At 44.4% G+C, this 15665-nt stretch overlaps 1 protein-coding gene across 1 annotated transcript in view; it reads left to right on the forward strand.

Moving 5' to 3' along the window:
* mtmr4 (myotubularin related protein 4) overlaps window positions 1-13743 on the forward strand; it is a 33890-nt gene extending 20147 nt beyond the window's left edge. Inside the window, exons 5-18 of the mRNA XM_037688130.1 lie at window positions 708-874; window positions 966-1062; window positions 2218-2331; window positions 2421-2611; window positions 4392-4520; window positions 5689-5800; window positions 8084-8279; window positions 8405-8590; window positions 8824-8994; window positions 9273-9427; window positions 10663-12106; window positions 12245-12355; window positions 12469-12557; window positions 13176-13743. Coding sequence (XP_037544058.1) covers window positions 708-874; window positions 966-1062; window positions 2218-2331; window positions 2421-2611; window positions 4392-4520; window positions 5689-5800; window positions 8084-8279; window positions 8405-8590; window positions 8824-8994; window positions 9273-9427; window positions 10663-12106; window positions 12245-12355; window positions 12469-12557; window positions 13176-13353 — 3340 coding nt within the window. The 3' untranslated portion in view covers window positions 13354-13743. The remainder of the gene's footprint in view (window positions 1-707; window positions 875-965; window positions 1063-2217; window positions 2332-2420; window positions 2612-4391; window positions 4521-5688; window positions 5801-8083; window positions 8280-8404; window positions 8591-8823; window positions 8995-9272; window positions 9428-10662; window positions 12107-12244; window positions 12356-12468; window positions 12558-13175) is intronic.
* The last annotated feature ends 1922 nt before the right edge of the window (window positions 13744-15665 follow it).

A 15665-nucleotide genomic window follows, 5' to 3' on the forward strand; every position in this document is an offset into this window, starting at 1 on the left:
AGCGAGGACGGAACTAGACAAAAGGACCTTCTCCTGCTCCGCCCGTTTCCTGGAATATCTTGCAAAAAGAGCTGAAGCTCTCAACTTTGACCTCTCTAAGTGGCTTTAAAACCCCAAGTTCCTGGCAAAAGCCAATGCAGACATGTTCCTGTTTTTAGTTTTCTACATCGCCTTGTGATCTGACTGTTTTTTGCTGCTATTTCTCGTGATTGTCCTTTTGGTTGCTATTTTGTTTTTATTTGTAAAAAAAAAAAAAAGAAACTTTAATTTGTATGCCTATTTTATGACGGTCTATTGTTGTCATCATTCTTTGTTAAATCAGGTCTCTCTTGTAAATGAGTCCTTGGGGCTCAATGGGATTAACCTGTTTAAATAAAGGTTGACTGAATATACACAAAAGCCAATTAGTTAAAGTTCTCCATCTAAGGAATCCAGCAGACTCATTGAATCTTCACTTTGTCGCAGTCTCTCATCCTGAGCAAGCACAAAGGCAACAGTGGAAAGGAAAAACTCCCTTTGAACAGGATTTAGCAGTATTTAGATTTTTATTTATTATATATATATATCATTAAGTGACTATTCTTACTGTTTAAAGGCTGAACAGTCACTGAAGATCAGTTATTTTCACCAAAATGTATAAGGTTGTACAAGAGAGCATTGTTTCTAGATGTTCTATACCTCTAATCTTCATACTGGGTCCTTCACAGATGCCATTTTGCAACGTTCAAGCAGTGCCAGGAGTGGGTAAAGCGTCTGAACCGGGCCATAGCCCACCCATCCAGGCTGGAGGACCTGTTCGCCCTGGCGTACCATGCGTGGTGTTTGGGAGGCAGCGCAGACGATGAAGACCAGCACGCTCATCTCTGTCGCCCAGGTTCTCAGAGCCACAGCGTAGTTTAAAAAAAACACTGCCCTTTGGGACCGTTTTTTATTCATACCTTCGTCTGTGTCTCGTGTGTGTGCAGGGGATCACGTGCGTCACAGAATGGAAATGGAGGTCAAGAGGATGGGCTTCGACACGCAGAACGTTTGGAGAGTGTCCGACATCAACTGCAACTACAAGTATGTCGCACAAATGTCACAAACTCTTCCGGTCGTCACAGTCCTCCCTTTACGCCGGGCTGAATATGAAAGATGTGACCCAAAGTTTAATTAAACAAATATACACATACATTTGTTTTATTTTTTGTTTAAAATGCACAAACGCAACGGATAACGCTTCAAAAATGATCAGAAGGGTTTGAAGTTATTTTAACAACATAGTTTAATTCACGGGCTTCAACTTTAAAAATATACCCCCAGTTTTTTTTGTGTGTGCATAAGTTCGCACCATGTTCTCTGCAGTGGACACATTAATGTGAAACTGGTTGGTCAGTCTGGTTAGAGGACCCGTAAGAAGAACACACCCTGTGAGGGAGACACACACAGGACAGCTGACTAATTATACAAGCGTGCTGAGAGCAGTGACTCAGCACAGTGTTTTACTCTCTCACACACACACACACCTGCATGTGTGTCTCCCTCAGCAGGTGAGTAGGAACTGAAAATAGTACCATGGAAGAGGAGTGGGGATCAGAGACGGATGGAGTGGCACAGTGATGCTGAGATTCTTGTTTTCGAACTAAGCTGAGACTTATTGATCCAGCAGCGCTGTAAAATAATGCAGCCTTAGAAAACCTCTTAATTCAATTTTCAGTTCAGTTCGGTTTATTTATAAAGCTCCAATTCACAACAGAAGTCGTCTCAGGGCACTGAACAGAAACATTCATATACATTGTGAATGCCAGTTCGTGAAGTTATCTATCTAAGGAAGGAACCAGCAGGCACGTTGAGTTTTCACTTCGTCACAGTCTCCCATCCTGAGCAAGCACAAAGACGACGGTGGGAAGGAAAACCCCCCCTCATAACGGGAAGAAACCTCCAGCAGAACCGGGCTCGGGAGGAGCTGCCGTCTGCTTCAACCAGCTGGGTTTGAGAGGAACAGGAAGGAGAAACATACAGAGTGGGAGGTTCAAAATGGAGGAGAGCAGGTCCCTCTCTAGGAGGAACGATAAAAAAACATGTTAAGATAGAAATGATTATAAATTCAAACTTAATTTGATGAAATGAGGTCCGTTTGTCCTCCAGTAGTCTAAGCCTATAGCAGCATAGCTGAGGGATTGGTCAGGAAACTCAATCCAACTCCAACTATAGGATTACCTGTTGTTCCTCCTGTAGGTTGTGCTCGAGCTACCCACAGAAGCTCCTGGTTCCAATATGGATCACTGATAAGGAGCTGGAGAGTGTGGCTTCCTTCAGGTCCTGGAAGAGGATCCCTGTCGTGGTCTACAGGTAGGACCTGTTGACATCGGGGAGCAGAGCATCGTTTTCTCCCGCCTTCACTTTATCATTATAACCTTCTCCGTAACCTTGTGTTCCAGACACCAGAAGAACGGAGCAGTGGTTGCTCGTTGCAGCCAGCCTGAGATCAGCTGGTGGGGCTGGAGGAACACCGATGACGAGTACCTGGTGACGTCCATCGCTAAGGCCTGTCACATGGACACTGGAGCTAAAGGGACGGCAGCCAGCCGACAGCGAGGGGAAGCTCCTGATTCTTGTGACAGTGATTTTGGTAAATCTCGTGCAGATATTGTTTTTAACATTGCGAGTACGCCCTCCTTTACTTTATACTGCGAGTACTGCATATCAGCTCCTGAAACCAGGCAGAAACTCTTCAGTTAACAATTCACCACAGTCTCTGATTTTGTGCTGCTTTCATTCTAAACGACTTAATATGCCTAAACCAGAAAGATTCCAGATATAGAACATTTATGCTGCTTTTTGAGTATTTAATGTAACAAGAAAAAAGACAGAATCGCCAAAAAAAAGAGTATATTGTTGATTTTTGAATGAAAAAGGAAAGTACTTTACATATGAAATACTCATGAATTATCCTCCACTCTGTGAGCATCAGTCACTCAGCATCTCAACAGAAACTGACACTTAATCCAGCATTTAATCCACAGTGCGCATTTAAGATTAGTACTGAATCGTTACATTTGGAGTTTAGTTAAAAATGTTTTTTTTTTTAAGTAATTTTTATTTTCATTTTAGTTTCAATTTGGTTTATTCATATAGCGCCAAGTCACAACAGAAGTCATCTCAGGGCACTGAACAGAAACATTCATATATAAAAATAATAATTTAAGACTTTATCTGAGGAGCAGACTGCTTTTAATTTAACTCCACAGAACTCTCATCTATAAATTTATGTAGCTCCTGTCATTCAGGACTGCAAAATGTATATTTGACCAAATTATTCATTATTTATCAGTAAAATGCTTGGATAAGATATTTAACTGCAACTGAGATCAGAACTAATTTAGAATTTAAAGGGATATTCCACCTATTTTGAAGGGGATTGCCGTGAACGGTTATGAAGAATTGTATGTTACTTGCAGTCGATAGCTCTTTTAGAAACGGATTAATTCAGATTGAACTGATTAGTGTTGAACCTCACTGCTGTTGCTGGTGTTTGTGCGCGCAAATAACCACAAACTTCAGTTTACACCTGTGAACGTAATGTGAAGCTGGTGTAAAGGTTTAAGGAAAAGATCTAGATAGAAATATAGATCTATATGTATAAAATAAAGCCATAATACATTCGTACTGTAGATGTAAATAGATTAGTTTAAAAATGGCAGCAATCCACTCTTAATTCCCCCAAACTGAGATGATTCAAAAAGTTATCGACAACAGGTAAGATAATGAGTCTTCATCATTTTTTCCACTGAACTGAACCAAACTAAAAGGGCTGGAAAATGCTTTTAACTGGTTCTACTTTCACACACGGGGCTGTTTCTAGTTTCTAAAGGAGTAAATTATAAAGCTTGCATTCGTGGTTCTTGATTTACAAGCTGCTGTTTGTCAGTGTGACTTGAATTTAAATCAGATTGTGACAAAGTATAGAAGTCAGATGCAGGTACAGGGTGTTCACTAAGTGGCAGCTCATCGCTCACTGGTTTTGTGTAGAGGTGTACTTCACTTCCACAATGATCACTCGCATCTTACAAGATGACTCTTTAAAGCAATCTTGAACCAACTTTGGCTGCCTGCCTGGGAGGAGTCGACAGGACAGCCCCCAGAAACCATCTTATCACCAGCAAACTGGTTGGTCCACTAAAGGAGTGTACAGCTTAGTGGGGAAAACGGTTTACTTGGGACTCCTCAGACTGATGAAGCCCTCTGGATAGAGGGCGAAACGTCTTTCCACAAAAAAGAAACTGTCCAGATGACCTGACTGAGCTTTATTGGATTTTGTACCTGGATGATTGAGCATGAACTTTGATGTCTTTGAAGCAGATCTTCCTTTCAGCACATGTATTGACTCGGCTCTGTTCTTTTTTCTCTAGACTCGTCTCTGACGGGCGTCTCTGGCTGTGATGACAGCACGGTCCCAAAGAAGCTTCTGATTCTGGACGCTCGCTCGTACACGGCTGCAGTGGCCAACAGAGCCAAGGGTGGAGGCTGCGAATGTGAGGGTGAGTGTCATTTAACTTTCTTCCCCCTCACTTAGGAACGTAATTAATGAACACTATCTGGAGTGTTTGTTTGCAAACGTGGTTCAGATTCTACTTCATTCGCTCTTTTTGTTTACAGAGGATTGGTCAGAACTTTTGAAGTGGTCTGTTGAAGCGTTGGGATCAATATTAATACATTTATTACCAATTTATTAGCACTTATACATTTTTCTGAACAGGAAGTGCTATAGCTAGCTGTACACTATTTGCACTTGGAAATATCCAAGATTTTATGCAAACAGTCTATTGTGAAAGCCATTTTTAAATTGTATGCAAATAATCATGCAAAGAGTTGTCTATTTGATCGAATCTATAGTAGAGCTGTCATGTCTATCCTGGGCCCGGCCCGAATTTGGGCAGGGTTGGGCCATAATAATGTTCTGGGTGGGCAGGACAGGTCGGTGTAGGGCTTTTGATTGCGTCAGCGGATCAGCCGTGATCCAATTATATGGCAACATGGCTTGCCATACAATCTCCAACCGCACGCGGCCATTTCACCGCGAGCTGACCGGCCTTGAAAGAAATAAAATAAAGTTCAGTTAAGCTTCAGATGGACTGTACTGCCAGGAAGTGATCCATCGCCCAACTGGACGTTCTGCTGCTGCGCTCAGTGGACGCCCACAGCCGACGACTCAAACCAGTGGGATCACAAAGCAGACATGTCAGAGCAGGGTCCGTGTCTGAATGATGCAGAGTGCAGGCAGAAGCAGGGATTTAATGCGCTTTGACGGCCATGCAAGGACAAACACCCCCTCAGCTCCGATCTTCTTCCCCTTTTATTCAGCTGCGTCCACGACCGTTAATAACTGTATAAGCGGTCAAAGCTTAATTAAAGTTTTGTTTTCCGATGTCGGACCTGTAATTACTGTTAATTCGTCGGGTCGGGTGGTGTTCGGAAATGTTGGCTCCGGGTCGGGTCGGATTTTTTGCACCCAAATGCAACTCTAATCTGCAGAGCCACAAAAAGATCTGAACTGTCTCTGTAACGGTGAATCAGAACTGTTTGTTCTTTCAAAGCATCAAGCCGGACAGTTTGTAACGTGGAAACGTAGGACTGCTGTGTCTGTATCTTGTCTGCGTCTTTCAGCGCTGAACTACTTTGACCTACATCCGAGTTGTTTGTCTTTAGAGTACTACCCCAACTGTGAGATAATGTTCATGGGAATGGCCAACATCCACGCCATCCGCAACAGCTTCCAGGCTCTGAGGGCCGTCTGCAGTCAGATCCCAGATCCAGGAAAGTAAGTCGATCTCTTTGACCTTTCCTCAGCAGTTCTGTCCTCATTTGCACCTCCCTCCCTCCCTCCCTCCCTGTTTTGATGCAGTAAAATAACCGTGCTGAAATGGGATCGCTGCCACCATGCTGTCCTGTTCTTGCACGTCTCACCAAAAGCAACAACTCAAGCTTGTGTTTGTATTTTTCAGTGAGCTCAGTGTGTTCTGCATCTGAGGCTAAAACTGATACTTGAGTAGTTCTGTATAAATTACATGGGTGAACCCAGCTCATCATGTGCTACTTTAAGGCTTGTTGTTTTGATGAAGGTATGTACAAACACGGAGTCCTCTGCAGAAATGGGTCAGCAGCTCCCAGAGTTTATATCGGCTGTAAAGCCCACGCTACATGTCCAGAGTGATGGAGATGATCCATACAGTAGAAAGGCTCCAGAAGCCTTTTCGATGCGTCACTGCTGCAGAAAGCCTGCTGAGACTTCTGAAACCATCTGAGACAACTCTTAAAAATGTAAAAGCACTGCCTCCTGAATAATTTGTTCTGTTAGAAAATTAAAAAGCTGTGTACGGAGAAATGGTCTCCGTCAGCTGAGAAAGATATCGCCCTTCAATTCAGCTTATTTATTTATGTAGCAGCAATTAAGTCATCTCATGGCGCCCATGCAAGAACAAGGAACTAGTCCAAATGTTCAGATTTCTAAAAACGTCAACCAAAAACTGATCTCAAAAGCTCTTCCTATAAGTTTAATAGATGGAAAGCAACATCATTAATTTCCATGCACAATATTAGGAAATCAAACGGTTATTATATTAGTGTAAAATATTGCTATAACGGTTTCTGTTGCAAAATCATAAGTCTGCTGTGGTTATTTAGAGGAATGGAGGTTATTCATTCAACCTTTATTTCTACAGGTTAGTCTCATTGAGTCACGAGGACTCATTTAAAGAGAGACCCGTTTTAAACAGACAACATATAAAGTACAGACAACAATAATCCAACAAAAGCAATTAAAATTAAAATTCATTTACCAAATTTGTATATTTTGCATGCAGTTTGTGTCCACAAATATTTTTTATAAACTTTTGCGATGTCAATATTGCACACACTAATATTGTAATATTAATAAATTGTCAATATATTGTGCAGCCCCAATTAAGACATTGAACTATGAAAGAGTTCCTTTTCATAAAATGTCATACTTCTCAACTTGCATGGACTTGTATCTAAACATTTTATATCCATAAACATCCATTATCTTTACCCGCGTCTTCCTTTTTGGGTCACTGGGATCACTGTGTGAGAGGCGAGGACCACCCTGGACAGGTCTCCAGTCCATTACAGGGACACATGGAGACAAATGAGACAACCATTCTTGTTAGATAATTTAATTATCCTATCATTATCATATAATATGTAAGCCACACAGGAAAGGAGAAGATCTTTCTTAGCCCAGGTTTAATCTTTGAAGAGGAGCTGCAATGAAATACAAGCATCAAGATGTTGAATGTCTCTTTGTCTCCAAGGTCTGCTCATAGAGAAAGAGTTAACAAAAGCTTAAATACTCGTTATCAGACAGAGACGAGGTCAAGACAACGCTGCTTCACAGCTTAGGGCCTTGAAGTTTATCAGGTGCACAGGCTCCACTTCACCAAGACAAAACTAACACGCATGCTTATATAACATTTGACATTAGTAAGTGGAAAAACATCCATGACCTTTACATCCCCATCAATTCACTCTCTCACTCTCATCTAGGGACAATTTAGAGTTACCAACCAGCCAAACATGCATGTTTTTGGTCTGTGGGAGGAAACTGGAGCACCTGGAGAAAACCCATGCACGGAGAGAACATGCAAACTACACCCAGAAGGGACCGGGATTTGAACTGAGGCGACCTGCTCGCTGAGAGGCTGCAGCTCTAACAACTGCGCCACCGTGCTGCCCCATAAATATCTAATAAATAAATACATTTCTATATCCATCTTCCAAAACGTTTTTAAACTATCAGCTAAAATCCTATATTATTTATTGAGCAATAAAAATCTGGATGACCAAAAATGAATTTTCATTTGCATAAAGCACAATGTTTTCATAAAGTAGGTCCATATAGAAAGTTTATTTTGTTACAGCTGCGTTGATTTACTCGTTTGATTCCCAGCATTGCCATGTCTATAATCAGGGTTAGTTAAACAGGTTCACCCAAATTATATCCTAGAAATGTTGACGCTGCCTCCTATTGTCCTAGTTTATACCAGCTAGTGGTTATATAATCACGGCTCTGTTGTGTTTCCAGCTGGCTGTCGGCTCTGGAGAGCACCCGTTGGCTGCAGCACCTGTCCGTCATGCTGAAGGCAGCCACTCTGGTGTGTTCAGCGATGGAGTGGGAAGGCCGGCCTGTCCTGGTACACTGCTCAGATGGGTGGGATCGCACTCCCCAGATAGTAGCCTTGGCCAAGATTCTGTTGGACCCCTACTACAGGACATTAGAGGCGAGTCTGCGAGGTTTAAACTTTGGGGTTTAGGAGACATGCTGGCAGATTTTCCCCTCTGAATGTTGGATCACTAATAGATCATCTGGCCTCCTTCTGTGATGTTAAATTAATGTTGCCCACAGGGGTTCCAGGTGCTCGTGGAGACCGAATGGTTGGACTATGGTCATAAGTTTGGGGACCGGTGTGGTCACCAGGAGAACACAGACGATGTGAGCGAGCAGTGTCCCGTCTTCCTGCAGTGGCTGGACTGTGTTCACCAGCTGCTCAAGCAGTTCCCCTGCCTGTTTGAGTTCAACGAGGCCTTCCTGGTGGGTGGCTGCCTTCTGTGCTCGCCATGTTTTTCCTGACCCACTAGTTCTCTGTGACCATTTTCGTCTAGAAACTTCAAAAGTGTGAAGGCATCGCATGAAACCTTGTATTTTTCGACAGAACGTATTTTGTTCTCAGATGTTGCCCATTACTCATCTGTCACACTAACCTGACCAGAAGAGAATAAATGTGCCAAACGTGCTAACACGATGGATCGTCTCCTCCCATCCAGGTCAAGCTGGTGCAGCACACATACTCGTGTCTTTACGGCACGTTTCTGTGCAACAATGCTCGTGAGAGGGAGGCGAAGAACATCTACAAACGCACCTGCTCTGTGTGGTCCCTGCTGCGGACGGGAAACAAGAACTTCCAGAACTTCCTCTACGTCCCTGGCCATGATGTGGTAACACCGTTTTACAATAATCTACATTTTTGGTAAAGATTGTTGATGTTGTGGCCTAAATGTTAGATTCTTGAGTTCTTTTTAAATCGGCACAGAAACTAATAACCGCTTTAACTTCCAGTTATTTGATGAAAAATTTAAAGCAGATGATTAAATCTGTTCTAATTTGTCAGCTAATAACAAAAATGCAACGAGAGTGCACAGATGTAACATGGCAGACGCCATCATTACTTTATAATGACCTCCTGTGGTTGTCCTTGTCACTCGATGTCTGCCAGGTGCTGCAGCCAGTCTGTCATACTCGGGCGCTCCAGCTGTGGACAGCTGTTTACCTGCCCACCTCCTCCCCCTGCACTGCAGTGGAGGAGTCTGTGGAGCTCTACCTGTCTCCCTGCGCCACAGGAGACGAGCTCACGTCGCGCTCTCTGGACAGGTATGTCTGCACATCCGGTTTCAACTGGTCAGTTTCTTCCAAATTCAAAATGGAAGTTGACTTTTGAAGCATTACACTGCCCTCTAGTGTCTCAAATGAAGAATTGATTATTAGGTAAATGTTATTTCCACAGAGGCTTGGAAAAAGTGGCTTTTATGCACATTTTATTATCTTATAATTCAGTTCAGTTTATTTCTAAAGCACCAAGTCACCACAGAAGTCATCTCAGGGCACTGAACAGAAACATTCATATATAAAAATAATAAGTTACAAACACAAACTGTGATAAACCAACACAAAATAGCACATTCTTGTAAAGTGGAAAGAAAATTAAATATTTTAAATTTTCTTTTAAATGGTAAATGGACTGTATTTATATATCGCCTTTCTATCTTATCAAGACACTCAAAACTCTTCACAACACAATCTGTGCCTCATGTACCCATTCATGCAGCTCTATACTAGATCTGTACAAATAATAATCAGAGCTTTATCACATTCAGACACTGATGGGACACATCGGAGGCTATGAGGGCTTCAGTGTCTTGCCCAGGGACACTTCAGTGTGACTGCTGGTGGAATCGAACTCCCAACACTTGCATTGGAGGACGACTGCTCTAACCACTCAGCCACAGCCCGCCCAACTTTTATAAATAAAAGTTTGAAAAGTGTGACATCTATTTGTATTCAGCCCCTTTTCCTAAATCCCAGTGTGACTGTTGTCTTCACAAGTCTCCCAACGGAGTCCATGTGTGTGCAGTTCTCTGTATAATCAGCTGTTCTGTGGACGTGTCAGAGGTTTTGATACAGAACAGTAAAACTGCATCATGAACACCAACAAACACACCAGGGACCAAGTTACTGGAAAGTTTAAAGCAAGGTTAGGTTATAACCTCTGACTGAGCTTTGTAAAGAAGAATGGGCAAAGATTTCAGACTAGATGTGCAAAGCTGGTACACCACTAAAGACTTGCAACTGGTATAGCAACACATGGTGGATGTACTAAGTATTTACTTAAGGGAACTGAACAGAAAGACTCTACATATTTTTCTAAATTTTGTTTGATTACATTTTGAAAATCTACAAAAAAATCTACACATAAAATCCCAGTAGGGTACTTTGAATTTTGTGGCTGTAACGTGAAATAACGTGGACGTCCAGGAGATATGAATACTTTTTTATGGTACTGTACACATGGAAAAAAAAAAAGTAAAATGTTGCCCTCTGATGTCCAGGCTTCCCAAGACTCGCTCCATGGACAACCTGCTGTCAGCTCTGGAGAACGGGCTGCCTCTGACGCGGACGTCCAGTGACCCCAACCTCAATAAGCACTGCCAGGAGGGTCGCGCTGTGCTGGAGAGCCCCGCTGCTGTGGACGACTCCTCGTGTGCAGGCAGCTCGGAGGACGTCACGCCTGACACCCTGCTGGAGGACCAGTCCTTCAATCAGGGTCCTGACAAGAACTTGGAGTGTGTCCCAGAAGTGGAGGCTTCTGAAGACAGACTGGTGGAGCCTTGTCTTACCACACAGCCCCTGCCGTCTCCACCTCTCCCCTCTGTTTCTGCCAGTACAAGCGACACACACTCACACACTGCCTCTCCCACTCCAGTCCTCTACCAAGCTTTGCCACAGATCACAAACCCTCCACTCCCACCACCTCCACTGAAGGAGGCTGAGAGCCCCTGTAGGACTGCTGAGAGCCCCACGTCACCGACCCATAGTTCAGAGCCATGCTTACCTCTGCCCTGCAAGAACGTTCAACCTGCAACCAACACCCCCACCTCACTGCTTAATGGACTCTGTGATGGTCAGACAAACAGCCTCCCAGAACCTGTCATCCTGCCGGTCCTGAAGCAGCAGACTCCCATGGAGGACTCCACTGAGACTCTCACAGATGAGGGAGAGGATCCCCACACCTCACCTGCTGCTGTCACTCAGCTCCTTCCCCAGAGCCACGTTAGTGAGGAGGAGGAGGAGGAGGAGGAGCCACAAGTTCCCTCCCAGAAAGAGAAAGAGACCCTGAGGACGGATGTAGTGAAGGGCAGAGAGCGGATGTTGACGGGTTCAGTGGACTACACCCAGGTACCCACTCGCCCTCTGACCTCTCAGAGTCCGCTCTCGGACCTGTCCCTGCTCGGCTCTCACTGGGACTCTGTCCAGGGTCTGGTCCAGTCTGCCTGCAGCCATGCTGGTGTCATCCGGGCCCTGCAGCCCAACACCTACCAGGGCCGCCGTCTTGCCAGTAAACTCTTGCGTGCACAGGGCCCCAGCACTGCCGCGGGGCCCCAGTGCTGCCGCAGGGAGGCTCTGTGTTGTCCCAGCAGCCCCCTGCAGGCCGGGTGGGTGCCTGCTTCCAGGGGCTTCAACGGTCTGTGCGGCCCCACCGCTGCTGCCCTCAGCAACTACTCTCTGGCGGGCCACCTGTTTCTGCCTGGGCCCTATTCCTCACCGTCTGCTTCAAGCTCCTCACCCCCGCCCCAGACTCCCGCTTACCTCGATGACGACGGGTTGCCAGTGCCGCTGGACGCCGTGCAGCAGAGACTGCGTCAGATCGAAGCTGGTTACAAGCAGGAGGTGGAGGTGCTGCGGCAGCAGGTGCGACAGCTGCAGATGAGACTAGAGAGTAAACAGTATGACACCCCTCCCTCCGAGCCAGACGTCGACTACGAGGACGACATTGTGAGTACTTTTCACTGATGACACGTCGTCTTTGAAGACACGAGCACCTTCTCTGTCTGCAGGATGTGTAAATACTGACCTTTCTTATTTTCAAGCATGTTCTGGTGCTTTCTTCTGATATCACGCTCTGCTTTTCAGACGTGTCTGCGGGAGTCGGACAACAGCAACGAGGAGGACTCTCTGTCCACCCACAGTGAGGACCGTCTGTCTGAGGGGAGCTGGGACCGAGTGGAGCGCAGGGACACCGAGGTCAGCAGCTTTCAACCACTAATGGAGCTCCTGTTTCCACTTTTCTCTTTTTACCTTCACCTGCCTGGCCAGCAGCACTTCTGAGTCTCACTCACTGTCCCGTGTGTGTGCAGGTCACGAGATGGGTGCCCGATCACATGGCCTCCCACTGTTTCCACTGTGACTGTGAGTTCTGGATAGCCAAGAGACGTCATCACTGCAGGTGGGGCTTCTTCACAGGTTTTCTTACCTCACTAAATACGTTTGTGTCCAGAAATATCCATCTTTAATGACAAAAATGCAGTTGAAACCACAAGTTTACATACACTATTTAAAAATACACGTGTATTTTTTCATACCGACGTGAAATCAGAATAAACTTTTCCCATTTTAGGTCAGTTAGGATACCAACATTTTTTCTATTTGCAGCATGCCAGAATAATAAGAGATGATTTTTAAGGCAGTTTTTATTACTTTCTAATTTTAAACGCTGTTAATGTTTAGGATGAGTATTGTTGTTAACGTCCCAGTTCTTTAAGTACGGCAGCTTCTGTGGTTCGTTTGTACAAAGTTGTTCTAGTTGTCTTCTGGTTCTGCTTGTATCATTTGTCTTGTTATAAACATTTTAGAAACAACAAAATATTTCATTATAACAAAAGTCTTGGTTAGATTAGCCTTTTGATAATTGATTAGGAAATGGATGTGTTTTAAATTAATTTCAATATATAACACACTAAAAACAACTAATCATCCTTTTCTTGTGCTTTTTATTCTCCTTTACTCAAAAGTCAGTTGTTTTTGTGTAATAAGGAGTAAATAATCTGTTTGTGTGTGTTTGCAGGAACTGTGGGAACGTGTTCTGTAAAGACTGTTGTCATCTGAAGCTCCCCATCCCGGACCAGCAGCTGTACGACTCGGTGTTGGTGTGCAACACCTGCCACGACCTGCTCCTCGAGTCCCGCACCCGCGAGATCCGCAGCCAGCAGCTCAAGAAGGCCATCGCCACCGCCTCCAGCTGAGAGGCACGCTGCCAGGAGTGGCCCGGCTCGGTTCTGTTTCGCTCATTTCAGACCAGTGGGCCGAGCGTCGTGTTGGAGCCTCGACCCGCTGTCGTTCAGGCTGTGAGGTGACGAGGATGCGCTTCTCTGTGAAGAGACTGGAAGGAGCTGCTGTGAGCTGGAGGCAGGTAGTGGAGGAGGTTCTGGTTCCTGTAGAACCAAAGACATTTCTCAGCCCGGAGTGCTGCAGCGTCCTGCTGCCCCCCCCAAACCCCCACGACTCTGTCTAACAGCGTCCTGTCCGAAACCACCTGTCCACCCACTGTCCTGCTCTTCAGAGGACAATCGCTCCGTTCCCCATGAGTCGGGCGCTCTGAAGCCTCCACCTTCACTACTGGAGCTTCTCAACTTTAAAAGAGAACAGTCGCTGCTACAGTATTTAAAGTCTAATTTTGTATTCTCATTTTGTGCACTACTAGCTGTTGTGAATCTGACGAAGACCAAACTCGAGACAAAAGGAGAAGCCTGCTGTTTACTTCACTCTTGCATCTTATTTCCTGGAGGCAGGATGTACCGTGCTGCTGGGAAGACTGGATCGAGTCGATGTCCTCGTGGATTCAGTGGGTCATGTAAATGTTTATCGCTGCAGTGTGTTTTCAGAGTTTGTGTGTACGCACAGTCGATGCGGTTCTGTTTTTATCAGCACTTTTCCTCCAGCACAGCCACGTTGCTCCATTCTGAGGACTGTGTTCGTTCTAACAGGAAGAGCGGGGAGGCGACTGCAAAGGAGACGTTTAAAGGTGCTGCGGGCTTTTTGTGATGTGACCAAGGGAAACTGCTGAAGGTTTGAGCTGACGCTGTGTCCAGAGCGCCACTTCCATCAGACTGATGACCTCAGGCTGAGAACTGTTCACTGAACAGAGTCTGTCCGTGTCGGGGACGTCTAACTACAGTTCCCTTTGTGTCTACTGGTTGTTCCAATTGTGCCATATTCAGTTTCGTCTTTTCTGAGCCTTTGTCTTTCCTCTGGACGGCAGCAGGTTTCTGATCGGTCTCATCCACGTTTGATCTAATGGTGCAAATATTTAGCTGCTTAATAACACTGAGACACCCTAAAATTAACAAATTGTCAAGTTAGAGCTAAAAGAATGATGAGATGTTAATAAATTAGCGAACCTTCGTGGTTATCCATTGTGTAATATTTGGGATATTTTGCACGGTGTTGATGAAGTCCAGATCTTCAAGAGGAGCTGCAAAATAGTAACACAGTTATCTGATCAGTAGCGGAGGCTAAAACTTGTCACTTGGTAATTGTTGTAAAGAAAATGCACTGTAAAAGTTAAATCCCATGGGTAAAATTAAAGAATATATCAAAGGTCAGCTCCCTGTCCTCGTCCTTTATATCTGCAGCCCAAAGCATTGCAAGGCCTGAAAGTTTTTCTCTTCAAGATCAAAACGTGAATGCATCTCACCTGAAGCGTTTACTGTCAAGTCTCAAACATCTTGTGTCGGAAACTGTCAGATTTGTCAAACCTTCAATCTAAGGTTAAGAGCGACCTCGTGTGCCATGCTCAGGTGTGTGATGTGAATGACTCTCAGCGACTACCACATCTGATTTTAAACAAGGGTCTTTAAAAAGCCCTTTTTTGTAGTGGCTAATAGCTATCTTAAACTGAATATACTCAATCGTTGCTAAAAGTTTCAAATCTGTCCAGTTGTTGATTAGATATTTTGCTAACAGACAAACGGTTGATGCCCAACAGGTAATGCTAAAGTTTTAAGTACAGCTCTCATGCAGTAACACTTTCTGTAGAGCTAACTTCAGTTGCAAGTTGGTCGTACAGTGGTGCTTAAGATTTTCATCAGATTTTCATACGTCCTGAGAGTAACGAGAGCCCAGTTAAACAAGAGAGACTAAAATATTTTACTTGTTCATTTATTTATTGAAGAAAATGATCAATATTACATATTTGTGATGGTAAAAGTTTGTGAACCTCTAGGATTATCAGTTAGTTTGAAGGTGAAATTGGAGTCGGGTGTTTTCAATCAGTGGATGATGATCAGGTGTGAGTGGACACCCTGTTTGATTTAAAGAGCAGGATCTATCAAAGTCTGATCTTCACAACATGTTTGTGGAAGTGGATCATGGAGGAACGAAGGAGATTTCTGAGGAGATCAGAAAGAGTTGTTGATGCTCATCAGGCTGGAAAATGTTACAAAACATCTGTAAAGAGTTTGGACTCCACCAGTCCACAGTGTGGACAAATGGAGGAACTTCAAGAGCATTGTTCTCCTCCCCAGGAGTGATGGACCAACAAAGATCACTTCAAGGT

The sequence above is a fragment of the Nematolebias whitei genome, chromosome 14, assembly GCF_014905685.2.
Source record: "Nematolebias whitei isolate Nwh7 chromosome 14, NemWhi1, whole genome shotgun sequence".
Classification (NCBI taxonomy): domain Eukaryota; kingdom Metazoa; phylum Chordata; class Actinopteri; order Cyprinodontiformes; family Rivulidae; genus Nematolebias; species Nematolebias whitei.